The sequence below is a fragment of the Micromys minutus genome (assembly GCF_963924665.1).
Source record: "Micromys minutus genome assembly, chromosome: 22".
Lineage (NCBI taxonomy): Eukaryota > Metazoa > Chordata > Mammalia > Rodentia > Muridae > Micromys > Micromys minutus.
In genome coordinates this window covers 7,363,808-7,377,935 of record NC_137957.1, presented here as the reverse complement: position 1 = coordinate 7,377,935, position 14,128 = coordinate 7,363,808, and the positions used below count along the sequence as shown (strand labels likewise).

Here is a 14,128-nt window from a genome sequence, read left to right as displayed (position 1 = left end):
TGGAAGAAGAAAGGTAAGAGTGGAGGGGGCAGCAGTTTGAGATAGTGGGGCTTCTATAGATTTGTACTGACATTTTCTGTGCCTGGACCATTTCTAGGCTTACAGCCCATGATGTCTAGCCAGCAGCAGACGGCTTTCCAAGGCATGCTTGGGGTCCAGCAGCCTCAGAACCAGGGCCTACTCAACAACCAGAGGAGCAGCATGGGAGGCCAGATGCCGGGCCTGGTGGTTCAATACACTCCACTGCCTTCTTACCAAGTGGGTATATTCTGTGTTAGGAAAGATCACTGAGGCTTAGCAAAGCCAAAAGGATGGCTTCCCCCAGTTATGCAGACTTAAGATTCCAGTACTGAGATGTCATGTTTCCCCTAGAACCTCTCTGGGTATTTTCTTCTCAAAGCAAGCCCAGAGAGTTTGAGAAGAGTTTAAATTGTGGTCTTTATACAGTCATATAAGTGAATGTGTGTCCAGGAAGCATCTGAGAGGAAATCAGAGCTCCTTCCTTGTGTCTGCTATCTCAGGGTAGTGTTTAAGGGAGAAAATGTTGAGATGGCTTTGTGAGTGTTTGCTTTGGGCAGAGGAGGGCTGCTGCAAGAGCCCCTCAGTGGGAGGGGCTGTGTGGTGTACTCATGAGAAGCCTGTGGGTGAGCTCGGTGAGATGACCTTACCCATGTTCTTCTCCACCAGGTCCCAGTGGGCAGTGACTCACAAAATGTGGTCCAGCCGCCTTTCCAGCAGCCCATGCTGGTCCCTGCCAGCCAGTCTGTGCAAGGAGGCCTCCCAGCAGGAGGTGTGCCTGTGTACTACAGCATGATCCCACCAGCTCAGCAGAACGGCACGAGGTGAGGACTGCCGGAGAGCCGCCACGAATTTCCCATTGACCTTTAGCGATTGCTACACTATCTGTCTTTTTGTCTTCACTGGTCTAAGAAGGCCAGTATTACCCCAGCCAGTCTCCTGGCACAGTGGCACACATACAATCCCAGCAGCACTTGAGAAGCTAATATGTGAGGGTCACAACTCCAGATGAGCCTGGACTACCTGGTGAAAAAGTGTGTGTGTAGGAGTCACTCTCTTTCTCCTCATTGGTTTGATATTTGCATAGAGCTTTGCAGCAAGAACTGCCTGCTTCCAAGACACTGGTTACAATGACCCCAGTGCTTGTCAGTCAGGTAGCCAGTCTCAGAACTGTGAGATAGGGACTGGTCACGATTAAAACAACCAATTTTACCATATACCCATAGTCTTCTTTTACTGTAGAGAGAGTGCAGAGACATCATGGCTAAGATCATTGTAGCAGAAGAAACATCTTAGGAATAACCTAGTATACTACCCTAGTTTTATTTGTTTCTTTGTGAGACTTTTTGGTTCTACTATGTAACCTAGGCTGGCCCTGAGCCCTGTGCCTTTCTACCTCAGCCTCTTGAGTGTTGCTGAGATTATAGTGTGTAGCACCATGACTGTATCTTGATACATTTTTAGAAACAGGATCTTTGCTCAGGCTGGCCCCCAATTTATGGTTACATGATAAGTCACTATGTCCTGGTGCGTTCTCTCTCTCTCTCTCTCTCTCTCACTGTGTGTGTGTGTGTGTGTGTGTGTGTGTCAAAGGGGAGTGGGATATACTCAAAAGGCAGAAGTGAATGTTAGATCTCATAGAAGTAGAGTTAGAGATTTAGAGGTGGTTATGAGCTGCCATGAGGGGGAGCTAGGAGTTGAACTTTGCTCTTCTGAAAGACCAAAACTGTTCTTAACCACAGAGTAATCTTATCTATCTCTTCAGCCCTCTCATTGGGTTGGATGGTTGGTTGGTTGAGTTTGGTTTTTGGTTTTTTGGTTTGTTTAGGGTTTTTTTGTTTGTTTTTTGGTTTGTTTTTTGTTTGTTTGTTTGTTTTGCTTTGGGTTTTGTTCAGTTTTTTGAGACAGGATTTCTCTGTGTAGCCCTGGCTGTCCTGAAACTCACTCTGTAGACTAGGCTAGCCTTGAATTCAGAAATCCACTGACTTTTGCCTCCTGGGTTCGAGGATTAAAGGCATATATGCCTCCTTTTTTTTTTTTTTTTTTTAATGAAGAAATTCAAGCTAGGAATCATAACAAACCTACAGTCACAGAGCTGGATAGAAGTAATGTCTGTCTATTGTATGTGTCTGTGTGCGCATCTCCAATGTGTGTGCTTACCTGTCTATATGTGTCCATGCTGTGTTGAATTTTGCAGTATGTTTCTCTTGTTTGTCTTGAGGGAGCCCCAGTGTTAACCACTGTGTGTAAATCCTCAGTCATTCACCCTTTAGTTCTTTTCATTCCTTTTTCTAGCACTGTGGTCTGACCCTGACTTGATTTAGTTCTTTTTTGTTTTTAAAACCTCTGTGTGTTTGGTGTTCTGTATTGTTAGGAAGAGCATGCGCTGCTAACATTCCATATTTAGTGCAGATTAGCAGTTTCCTAATTGAAAGATGATCAAGTACAAATATATATAATTAAGTTTCAACTGATGAGTGATTTTAGAAATTGCCTGGTAAATTGGTCTGGGAATGACTTGTAGCTGCCTCTGCCTCCTAGGGGAGGCCTAGGGAGCAGCAGCTGTTTGTCAGAAGCTGTTTCTCCCTCTGTCCTGTTACTACTCCTTTCTTCTCCCCTCCCAGCCCTTCTGTGGGGTTTCTACAGCCTCCTGGCTCTGAGCAGTACCAGATGCCTCCGTCTCCCTCTCCCTGCAGCCCACCACAGATACCACAGCAGTACTCAGGTAAGGGCAGAGTCTGGGGTAGGCTTGGGCACTGGCCACGGCATGCACTCCTGAAGGGCTTGCATGATAAAGCACGGAACGGTTCAGGGGTGGGCTCTGCTCTCATCACAAAGGCCTGAGTCTTTTACACAGGGCAGTGCACACCTTGATCCTACCTCTCAGAAGGTAGAGACAGAAAGGTCATGGTTTCCTTGTGCTTTTGTTGGTACCTGTGTACCAACACTCACTGTCAGAAAACCCTCTGTCTCCTGCACTCCTTCATTCTTTAGACAGCTTTTCTCTCTCTTGGGAATGTGAAAAACAAAGCTGAGAAATGCTTTTTAAAGCATCATAGATCTGTTTAGCAGATTTTAGTGAGTGCTCACATGCACAGTGATGTTTTTATTCTGACCACAATCTATAATGAAATCTAAGACTTAAGAGTGGATATTGTACTGAAGGTCATCATAGTTCCAGGACTGGACCTTAGGACTTTTGTCTTTGTGTCCCCTGTGAGCCACATTGCCAGTCACAGGTCTTCAGGAGACTTTGTGCTCTATCCCTTTCTGTTCAGGAAGGAAGCGGTTTTATGTTAAACACCTACAGGACTTCAAAGGGGCTGGCTATGCCATGCAAGTGCATATGGCCATGTGGCCCGTGGCTGTCTGTCCCAGAATACAAGGGACAGGGGCCCTTGTCTGTTTGTCTCTCAGAGCTCCTACACAGACATGGTACAGTCAAAAAAAAACTTCAGGGCTTTGGAGAAGAAGCCTAAACTCATCCTCAAGACATCCCCATTTTGCTCTGTATAGATCTTCTCTCTCTTTTGGTGACAGGGAGCCATTTGGCTGGGTTTTCCATTTGGAATGAAATGCTTTCACCTAAGATGTTTTGTACTTTTGCTGCTAGGTGCTTTGGGCAATTACAGAATTAATCTCGCTCATAAGATATATTTCACCTTTAAGGTGAAATGACTTCTGGTTTCATCTAGACCAAATGGGGATCTCTCACAAGCCAAGGTTTTAAATCCATCCACCCTTTATTACGTGAGTGAGCTCTCTGGATGCCTTTTCTGTCTGCCAAGGGCACTTGGCCTTGAATGTCCCTGTGGAAGTATAGCTCTTCGGTCTCTGGTATCTGTTGTTCAATATAAAACGGCCTTGAATCAAAAACAAAGCCATTGGAAATAGTTATGTATCACTTACTTGGTCTAGTACTAAGCTGACTAAAACATCTTTTGTTCTGGAGACCAGCAACACTGGAAACCAAGGCTTTGGGTGAAAGGAGGAAGTAGTCCAGACTTCCCAGGTCAAGGAAATGAGAAACCTTCCCCATCGTCTGTTCTCCTTGCTGCTTAGGAATTTCTCCCAGTTAAATCTCCATTCTTCCCTGAGCTGACCTACACTTCTGACAGTTTGTGCCTTCTCTCAGCCCTACATCCTAACCTAGGACATGATGCTCACATAACCATGATGTTTAAATGTTTACTGTCTGCTCACAGGAAGTAAAGACATTTTTAAAAAGAAACCAGTGTCTCTTACACTTTCCTTTCCAGTTTACTGTTGACTTGGAAGAGAGATGGCAGGAATGGCCCACAGAGGTCACCCTCACCTTCAACATGGTCACTTTTCCAAAAATAAAGGCAGGGATTAGGATTGGCTGTTCCTGGAACAACTGCTGTGGTTTATTAATACCTTTTTGTAGTTGCCCAGTTCATCTGAACCTTAATTCTGCAACTATAATACTACATATAACTCTAAGTCCAGGAAATACCTTGTCACCACAAAAATGGTGGCTTACAGGTCCCCTGAGGTTTATACAGGCAGGACTCCTGTTTGGGAAAGTCCACACAGATAAGAAATGACAGTGACACAGCAGCAGAGACGCCATGCAGAACAAACAGGCCTCTCACACACTTATGGCTCAGCTTTAAGGGTTTTCAAGACTGAGAATATCTTCCACTTTAGAAAGATCTTCCTCTCCCCTGCCAAGTAAGGATAGGGGCAGCGGAGCCAAGATGCTGGTTTCTGTCCTGTCATTTTGACTTCATTTCTTTTTCATAGATTTGGTCCCTGCTGGTGAGGAAGAATCCCTATCAGTTTTCAGTTTTCTCTCTCAATGATCTAAAAAAAAAAATCTAAACAAAAAACGAAAACCAATTCTGCCAGACATAAATGTCATCTGCTTGTATTTATGTGGTTTGCTCTGCCCATCGACCTTTCTACCCGGGTTTAATGATGCCACTTAAAAAGCCATTCACACGTCCCCTCTCCTTTCTTAGCTCTCAAGCTGAAATTGATTTCCTTACTCAGCCCCCTTCTCCCTCTTACCAGACTCTCAGTCCAGGCTCCTTCCCCAACCTGAGGAGAAGGAAGTGTATCCCTGGGCAGTGGATTTTTTTTTTTAATTGCCATGTCCATTAAGAAGTAGGGACAGCTCAGCTGTTAACAGACGCCACCTGCTTTTGGCTCGAGGAAGAGAGGCATAAAATCAGCTCATCAATTGAGCAGTGCTAGGTGTCCTCGGTTGAGTGAAGGAACAACGCTCCAGGCCAGCGGGGGAGGACTGAGTGGGGAGGAGTTCAGAGCAGAGACTGCAACCAGGAACACTGGCTTTATTATCGTTGTTGGAGTTAGAGAAAATAATATAAAGACTTTGTCTTTTTCTTCCCTCCTGTGGAGCCCCCAGTAGTTCCTGTGTGTATATTCAGAGGAGCTGTTTTCTTTGTCCTGCTTTCATCGAATAGACCCTGGCACATGCCCCACCTTTTCCAGCCCAGGGCATTAGGCTCCAATCATGAACTGCCTTCCAGAAGAGCTGCAGATCTGATTGTTTCTTCCTTGGGCCCTCAGGTTGCAGTGAGGAGTTTGAATAAAGTCAATTGCAGTGTTGTTGGTAGAGGATGTTAGAGTGGGTAGGGCTGGTAGGATGGGAAGTAACGTGCCCGGAGCAACTTCAGCAAGCAGAGAGTTGTTATGGATGCATAGCACACCACAACTGTGTCCTGTGGCCCTTTCTGTAAGCCACACTGATAGATGCCCTTTCCCTCCTCCACCTGCAGATTAGAGGAAGTAACAGTGGCTGCCAGCACCAGAGCTCACAGTCATACCCAGTTGGGCCCTGGAGTCTGCCAACGTAGCCTTCAGTGCAGACATTATCCTTCTGGCTACCTCCTACAGAACTTCCTGCTTCATTCTTCCTACCCTAGACCCCTTCTTCCTTTGCCCTATTCATTTAGCCAATGCATGTACAAAGTGAGCTTCACCAAGCACTGGTCCTGTCCCAGAATCTCTAGGGCACACTCCAAGTGTCTATCAGAATGTACCTCAGACTCTGCTACCAGCTCTTGTTTTAATTTCTGCATTGTTAATAGACTATCTTTCTTGTGAAGACAGTGACCGGGCTTGTCTGTGGTACACTCAGTGTCCAGCATAAGTACTAGCACATAGCAAACATACAATAAATGTTTGTTAAATAAGCTTCTTATCTCTTAGTGTTTTCCCACAGTACAGTTATACCTTAGCACCTCAAAATTATTCCTCATTTTCTGAATATGACTTGTGCCCTCTGCTTGAGCTGTACCCCCACATAACCAGCTGGTGGCAAACAGTGCTTTGTAAGGTGATCTAGAAGCTGTGAGATTCTGCCTTCTCCAGAACAATAGAGTTTGCTGGCATTACCTGCAATCCTTCCCAGAGAAACTTGAACATATCTGTAGCCCTGGCCTGTGACCCAAACCCAGATGCAGATCTGACCTAGGTGTTTGGTAATATCAATTTGGACAGAATGGAGTAGTTTTTCTGCCAATCATAACAAAATGCCCTCAGCAGGTGAAGGGCAGGAGAGCACTAGCGTCTGGAACCATTTCTCTTCCACTCAAACCTCCACTGGTTAGGGGGTGGGGGTGAGAATCAGAAGCCAAATCAGCAGCTGTTTCAGATTCTTGGCAGGACACAGTTAGAATGGCCCTGAAACAAGTGGGTGGATTTGCTTGCTGGCTTCTCCATTCAGAGATAACTCTATTCCAAAAACTGCTTTCCTCCTGCTACTCAGGAGTGTCACCTTCTGGACCAGGTGTGGTGGTCATGCAACTGAATGTCCCTAATGGACCCCAGACCCCCCAGAATCCATCCATGGTCCAGTGGAGTCACTGCAAATACTACAGTGTGGACCAGCGTGGTCAGAAGCCTGGAGACCTGTACCGTCCTGACGGTGACCCCCAGGTAAGCCCAGACCTTGTTGTTTGTCTTGTCTGGTTGGTTTCCAGGGTCTCACTGAATAGCTCTGGAACTCACTGTATAGACCAGGCTGGCCTCAGACACTCAAGCTCACAGAATTAAAGGGGTCCAGGCAGCTAGGATGACACACTGACTCCATCAAGGCTCCTCCTCATGGTACCCCTCCCTGGCTGAGTGTACTCAAGCCACCACAGATGGGTCTACTGAAGGACTCTTTCATCAGGGTGGGTTCCATTCACTGAGAGACTAAGCTCAAGATAAAGGTCTAAACAGTACCCAGGATTTGGGGGAAACTCAAGAAGGATGACTCCATAGAATAGCAAAGATCATGAGGTCGACAGACAGTATCCCCTCTGGCCTTCTGGGTGACCAAGCACTACCTAAAACCCTTTGAAGAAAATAGGCCTTCGTGTTTACCAAGTCTTTTCCTCCAATGCTATCTCTGACTGTGCCTTCTAAACACGTACACACAGTTTGGTCAAGAATGGGAACTAAAAACACAGGGTAGGGCTGTCAGGATAGGTGAGTGGTTCACTGCTTGCCTAGCATGCATGAAGCCCTAGGTTTGATCCCAAGCATCAGAAGTAAGATTAGTACATAATAACAAACTAGGGAGCAAGAAGGCGGTTGGGAGCGGCAGTCTGACTTGGGCAGTGCTTACAAGACCACTGTGTTTCTTGCCAATTATGAATTGGAAGCCGTGCAGGCACACAAAGGATATTCTGTGTTTATGTGATATGTGCTCTTCTCTTTCACAGACCAATGCACAAATGGGCAGCAGCCCCGTCACATCTCCGACCCAGTCTCCAGCACCCTCTCCTGTCACAAGCCTCAGCAACGTCTGCACTGGACTCAGTCCCCTGCCTGTCCTCACACCATTTCCCCGGCCTGGAGGTCCCGCACAGGGTAGGCAGTCAGATGAAGGTGGGCTGCTCTGGAGCTCAGCATTCATATTCCATTACAAAGGGAAAGACTAGAAGATAGTGACAGGGAGGGAACATATCTTCTAATAGCTGCTGAGGCAAAGGACACCGGCCTCCTGCTGCTCTTCTGTAACTGACCCCAGCATCCTCCACAGACTTGGTATTAGCTAGTGAATGTGAGGCTGTGTCAGAACAGTATGGCCTTGGCTGTAAGATTGTTTCACTAGGCACGCCTCAGGAAGCAGAGGCAAGAGGATGTCTGAATTTGAGGTCAGCCTGGTATACAAAGTGAGTTTCAGGACAGCTAGGGCTGTTACACAGAGAAATCTTGTCTCAGGATGGAAAATATATATGTATATATAATATATATATATATGTATATATATATATCATATATCATATATATTATATGTGTGTATATGCATGTGTGTATGTATAAAATTTTCTTATTTATGTGCTGTTCCTATGTAAGTTTATATATTTTTTGAACTGGACTCACATGTGGTTGTGAGATACTGATGTGGGTGTGGGAACCAAACCAAGTCCCCTGTAGGAGCTAAGTGCTCTTAGCGGATGAGCATCTCCCCAGCTCCAAGAAGAATGTGATTTCTAAACAGGCAACAATGAATTTCAGTTAATCAGGACAAAGTAGCTTTGTGATGTTGAACAAGTTACTTAACTTTGTAAGTAGACCTTAGTTCCCTCATCTGTAAAATGGGCTTAAACATATTTAAGATGGAAACAGTCTTAGTGCTTTTTGCTTTGGCCATTACAAGTAGTCTAAAAATAAGATTAAGATGTTACTTAAAAACTTCAAAAAATTTTTAAGACTTATTAATTTTATATAGGTGAGTACACTGTCAGTGTCTTCAGACACAAGAAGAGGGCATCAGATCCCATTACAGATGGTTGTGAGCCACCATGTTGTTGCTGAGATTTGAACTCAGGACTTTTGGAAGAGCGGTCAGTGCTCTTAACCCCTGAGCCATCTCTCCAGCCTGTTTAAAAACTTTAAAATACTCCAAAATAAATCATTTGTGAATAGTAAGTTACAAGTGCTTTATGGGCTGTGTTCATCTGGCTGTGATCCAGCAGGACCAAACGGGGCTCTCCTAGCATTGCATCTGCCGTACACAGCCAGCATTTCCAACGGGGCCTCACCTGCGCTCTCTCATGAGTCAGGAACTGATATCCCTGAGGAGATGAGGGACATGCATAAAGGTTCTTCCCTGGTCATTTTCCTTTTCTCATTTTCTTGAGACTAAGTTTCACTTTGTATCCCAGACTGGCTTGGAATTGACTGTGTAGTCCAGGCTAGCCTCAAACTCACAGCAATCCTCCTGCTTCAGTTTCCCAAGTGTTAGAATAACAGGCATGTACACCGAACTCTTCCCTGACAATTTACATAGGGTCTACAATGGAGAGAACTCAGAGGGATCTAATAGTCCTGCTCAAAGTTTAGGAAGGGACATAGCTGTTAGTTTGTTTTGTTTTTCTGAGGCAGGGTCTTACTATGTAGCTATGGCTGTCCTTGAACTCTCAATGTAGACTAGGCTGAGCTTGAACCCATAGATCTGCCTGCTTCTGCTGAGTGCTGGGATTAAAGTGTGTGCTACCACATAGAAATGTAGCTCTTAAATCAGTTACATAGGCACTCCCAGCATAGGAAAGGTAGGAATAGGATGCATTGCTGTTTACCTAAGGTCTCAGACTAGACTCACCGTGAGGCTTAAGCTCCTGCAGAACCATCTGCTCTCACTCCTTAGGTGATGGGCGCTATTCCCTGTTGGGTCAGCCATTACAGTACAATCTGTCCATCTGCCCTCCCTTGCTCCATGGCCAGTCAGCGTACACGGTGCACCAGGTAAGCATATCTGCTTCAGTCTTGAGGCATCAGACTCCCCTTCTCATCTGGGCCCTGCCTGTGAGCCGTCTGCGTCAGCCACCTGGGTGGACACAGGAGAAAACAGAATGGACAAAGCAAAGAGTTTTGCCCTATTCTTGTGCTTCTGACTCCACCTCGATGCCCAGAGGGAGAGGTTTTATGTCCTGCTCCCTGGGAACTCTAACTACCTGACTGGGCAGGGTCCACAGGGTGGAATGCTGCTCCTCGGAGTCTAGGGCAGATGTTGGGGCACAGGGCAGTCAGTGCTCACATGGCTGAGAGTTGTGTTGGCTATTGAAGGGACAGAGTGGACTGAAGCACGGGAACCGAGGCAAGAGGCAAGCACTCAAGTCTGCCTCCACTGACCTGGGGACGGCAGATGTTGGTGAGTAGCAGAAATCCAGACACCTCAGGAGAAATGCCCTTCATTGCCATCCCAGTACAAGTGGGAGCAAGCTGAGAGTGGGGGGTAAGGTCTTCTCTGCGCAAGAGCAATCAGAAGGTAGAGCAATGAAGTGTCTGTGTCCCTGAGCCACTATGCAGGGTCTAGAGACATTTGGAATAACACAGTATGGGTGGCTAAGCCTCTTGTTATCTGCAGTCTGCTAGAGGCCCTCCTGTCCCTAATCTAGGACATCTCCCCTTGCTCATCCTAGACTGATTTGGGAGTGTAGGGAGAAGCTTTTCTCCTCAGGCTTCCATGCTTGGCACACAGGTCTTTGGGATTCTAGTCTGCAGCTGCCCCTGTGGACCAGCCTCTGGGTGGAAAGGGAGCCACTGAGTTCATTAAAGGTTTCTAGAAAACTGCATTTCACAGCAGGGACTCCCTGGAAGGAATGCAGTTGTAGGTGCAGATCCTAATTCTCAGTCCCTTCTTACTTACATCTCTGGGTTAGGAGAAAGGAAGGTTCATCTTAGCACCATGGCTGCCCTCTACACTCCCTCCCTTATCTTGATGGGGTTAAGTTAGGTTGATCTGAGCAGATGCTAAGAGGGAAAGGTCGGGCTTTTGAGGACTTTTTGGGTACAGGCTTGGTCAGTGACATAGCCAGGCCACTGTCCAGTCTTTATTGTCACAACCGTTTGTCTCTTCTCCCCTTTCAGTGCTGGGAAGGGTGCTGGAGGTGACCGATCTCCCTGAAGGAATCACTCGCACAGAGGCAGACAAACTCTTCACCCAGCTCGCCATGTCTGGTGCCAAGATCCAGTGGCTTAAGGATGCTCAGGGGCTGCCTGGTGCAGGAGGCGGGGACAACAGTGGGACTGCTGAGAATGGCCGCCACTCGGACCTCGCTGCCTTGTACACGATAGTGGCTGTGTTTCCCAGCCCCCTGGCTGCTCAGAACGCCTCCCTGCGCCTCAACAACTCTGTGAGTCGCTTCAAACTTCGAGTGGCTAAAAAGAACTATGACCTGAGGATCCTGGAGCGAGCGAGCTCTCAATAGCTGCAGGGGAGAGGGGCTGGCACAGGGAGCCAAGGCGGACGATTGGGCAAGAGCCTACCACATTATGGCTGAAGAGAGAAACAGACAGATTCTCATACCGGCACGGGACTCCTTGCCATGGCCCCCTTTCTCCTGGTTGGTCCCCTTCTGTCTCCCTCTCCTTCTCATCATCTGTCATTTTTAAATCTCTTCTCCCACCGTGAAATTAATTTCTTTCATATTTTTGGCCAAGTAAAGTTGAGAGGGCCCAGCCCTCCCCTTCTCCCATTTCATCACCAGCCCAACTGCCCTTCCCTCTTTTGGTCTTCATGAATATATTTATATGGACAGAATTAAGAAAAATAAATTGATTTCCCCATTCATTCACTTCCCCCATCTTGTCTCCCCAAACCCCACAGAGTTAAAACTTGGGACACCCCCACCCCTAATCCATCCCCAGAACACTTGTATATTGTTTGTTTGAGGTTTGTGCCACAGTAACAGACACAGTATTTAATTGCACATACAGATGTTTGCTGGGTTCACTGTAAATTTTATTTAATCTGTTTTTTTTTTTTTTTGTTTGTTTGTTTGGGGAGTTACTTGGGGGGAGGTTGGTTTTGTTTATAAATATAAAAAAGCAAAAACCTGTCACTGGCCACCAGTTGCTGTCTGACTGTTTCTCTGTGGGTATGGGCTGGGCTGGAAGCTCTGAATAGGCCCAGTTCCCCAACTGCTCAACGGGATGCAGCTTAGGAAGGTTTCCCTAGTGCACATGTTTCCTAACTCCTTCCAGCATCCTCTCCCCTGTACACAATTCTCAAAGGCTGCTGAGTCTCTGGAATTGTGGTCTGTGGTTCTCAAACTCTGCAAACTGCTCTTCACCAAACTTATTGCTCCTCAACTCTGGGCCTTTGTGTCCACACCAGAGGTTCCTCTTGCTCATTAATTCTAATATTCATTATAGCCTGACTGCCCAGCTGGGCAAGTCTGGTCCAGAACTAGGTCAGGATGCTGGCCTCATTTCTGTCCATCTGATCTTCCAAAACCTTCAGGGATGAAGAACTTGCACCTTTAATCCTTAAAAGCGTAGCGGTAGGTTCTTAGCAGAAGCACAGTGAACTCGCAGTGCCAAGACCTGTCCCTGTCCCTGTCCTCTGCAGTTGACAGCTGAGAATTACAGATTACCACTTGCAAGGCAGAGCTGTCTGGAGGAGTCTTCACCTGCCTCAGTAATACAACCTGTTCATCCCAGCACTTAGGAAGCAGACAGGCAAACCTTAGAATTTAAGACCAGCTTGAACATAGCAAGTTCCAGGACAACCAGGGCTACATAATAAGGCCTTCCCCAAAACAAACAGAATCTATACACAGTCATAACCTTAACAAATGACCCACAGAATAGAGAAAGCTGTGTCTCCCAAGAATGCAGCTGCCCCCTTGGCCTCTCTGTTCCCATGTGGGGCTGTCCAAGTGAGGTGGCGCTGCCATTAAAATGGGTAAAGACTACAGCTTGGCAATCTAGAGTTTACAGTTCTCGTGGGAAGGAGCATTCTTCACAGATGATAAGAGCTCAATATGTGGCCATCAAGATGGCTCAGTGAATAGATGCTTGCTGCTAAGCCTAAAAGGTTTAATCCCAAGATACGTAGAGAAAGGGGAGAACTAAGTCCCGTGTGTTTTCCTTTGGCCACATGTTAGAGGGCATGCTCCAGTAAGTATACACACATAGCTTAAATGACAAACGTATTCTTGGACAGAAGCCTCTCTATGGAAGACCGCTGTGGGCCGGTGAGATTGGTTAATAGCAGTGGTGCTTGTGTGTAAACTGGCAACCCTGGTCCAATCCCCAGATCCCACAGGGTGGCAGGAGAGCACTGACTGCTAGAGTTGGCCCCTGACCTCTGACCTCTGACTTCCACACACACCTGGGTTCACACACAGATACAGACAAGCAGAGAGGACAGAGTTGGCTGTAACCTTTCCAGAGTTAACTACGCTCATCTGCTCCTGAGACCACCAGGACCAGCCTTTGTTCTTTTAAGTTTATCTATTTTTATTTTATGTGTATAAGAGGTTTGCCTACATGTATTTATATACACAGTGTATCTGCCTAGTGCTTAAGGAGACCAGAAGAGGGCATAGGTTGTCTGGAGCTGGAGCGGGTGCTGGGGACTGAACCCAGGTCCTCGGGAAGAGAAGCTTTCAGTTTGCCACCATCTTTTCCAGTAACATGTATTCTCTTCATCTTAAGGACAGGGTTTTATCGGGAAAGGGAGAGAAATGCACCTGTGCACTTCAGAAAGCGCTGCATCCTCTTTGACAGGCTGCAGGTGAGAATGGTTGACAGCATTCTGAGTCACACCCTCTTCTCAGCTCCAAACCCTTTCCTAGCCTAAGGTTTGGTGTTGGCTAGGCAGGGTGGCACACACCGTTAATCTCGGGACTCAGGAGGCAGAGGCAGAAGACTGCTCTCTGAGTTCAAGGCCTGCCTGGTGTACAGAGCAAGTTCTGGGACAGCCACAGCTATACAGAGAAACCCCCGGGGGGAGCATAAGATCCAAGAATGTAACTGAAATGAGCCCAGGGAGGGAAGAATTGAAACAGTTATTTGAGCCTTAAGGGGAGAGTATGGGGACTTCACCATCAGTTCTAAAGTTCCCTCATGCGACTGTCCAGAACAGAAGTTCCTTTCCTGCTGTGGTTCGGCACATAGTGTGCAAAACCCTGGGTTCAATTCCCGGTACTTGGGAGTGGCGTGGGGTGCTACAGTGCTGGAAAATGGGTGGAAAATGCCCCTTCCTGATAAGCCAGTACTGACCTGTAGACACTCAGAAAAGCAGCTCTGGGGGGATGGGAGGAGTCAGGGTCGAGCCCTGCCCCAGACCTGGTTCTAATTTCTGCCTGTCAGCTGTGCTCTCAGCTGTCCACTGCCC

General features: G+C 46.9%; 1 protein-coding gene across 12 annotated transcripts in view; it reads left to right on the top strand.

The window, feature by feature from the left end:
• R3HDM2 (R3H domain containing 2) overlaps nucleotides 1-11,851 on the top strand; it is a 114,487-nt gene extending 102,636 nt beyond the window's left edge. For all 12 annotated transcript variants that reach the window (XM_080935229.1, XM_080935237.1, XM_080935228.1 and 9 more), the window contains 8 exons: nucleotides 98-258; nucleotides 688-842; nucleotides 2,643-2,743; nucleotides 6,776-6,945; nucleotides 7,719-7,866; nucleotides 9,650-9,747; nucleotides 10,069-10,153; nucleotides 10,873-11,851. In XM_080935229.1, coding sequence (XP_080791355.1) covers nucleotides 98-258; nucleotides 688-842; nucleotides 2,643-2,743; nucleotides 6,776-6,945; nucleotides 7,719-7,866; nucleotides 9,650-9,747; nucleotides 10,069-10,153; nucleotides 10,873-11,213 — 1,259 coding nt within the window. In that variant the 3' untranslated portion in view covers nucleotides 11,214-11,851. The remainder of the gene's footprint in view (nucleotides 1-97; nucleotides 259-687; nucleotides 843-2,642; nucleotides 2,744-6,775; nucleotides 6,946-7,718; nucleotides 7,867-9,649; nucleotides 9,748-10,068; nucleotides 10,154-10,872) is intronic.
• Nucleotides 11,852-14,128: the final 2,277 nt, after the last annotated feature.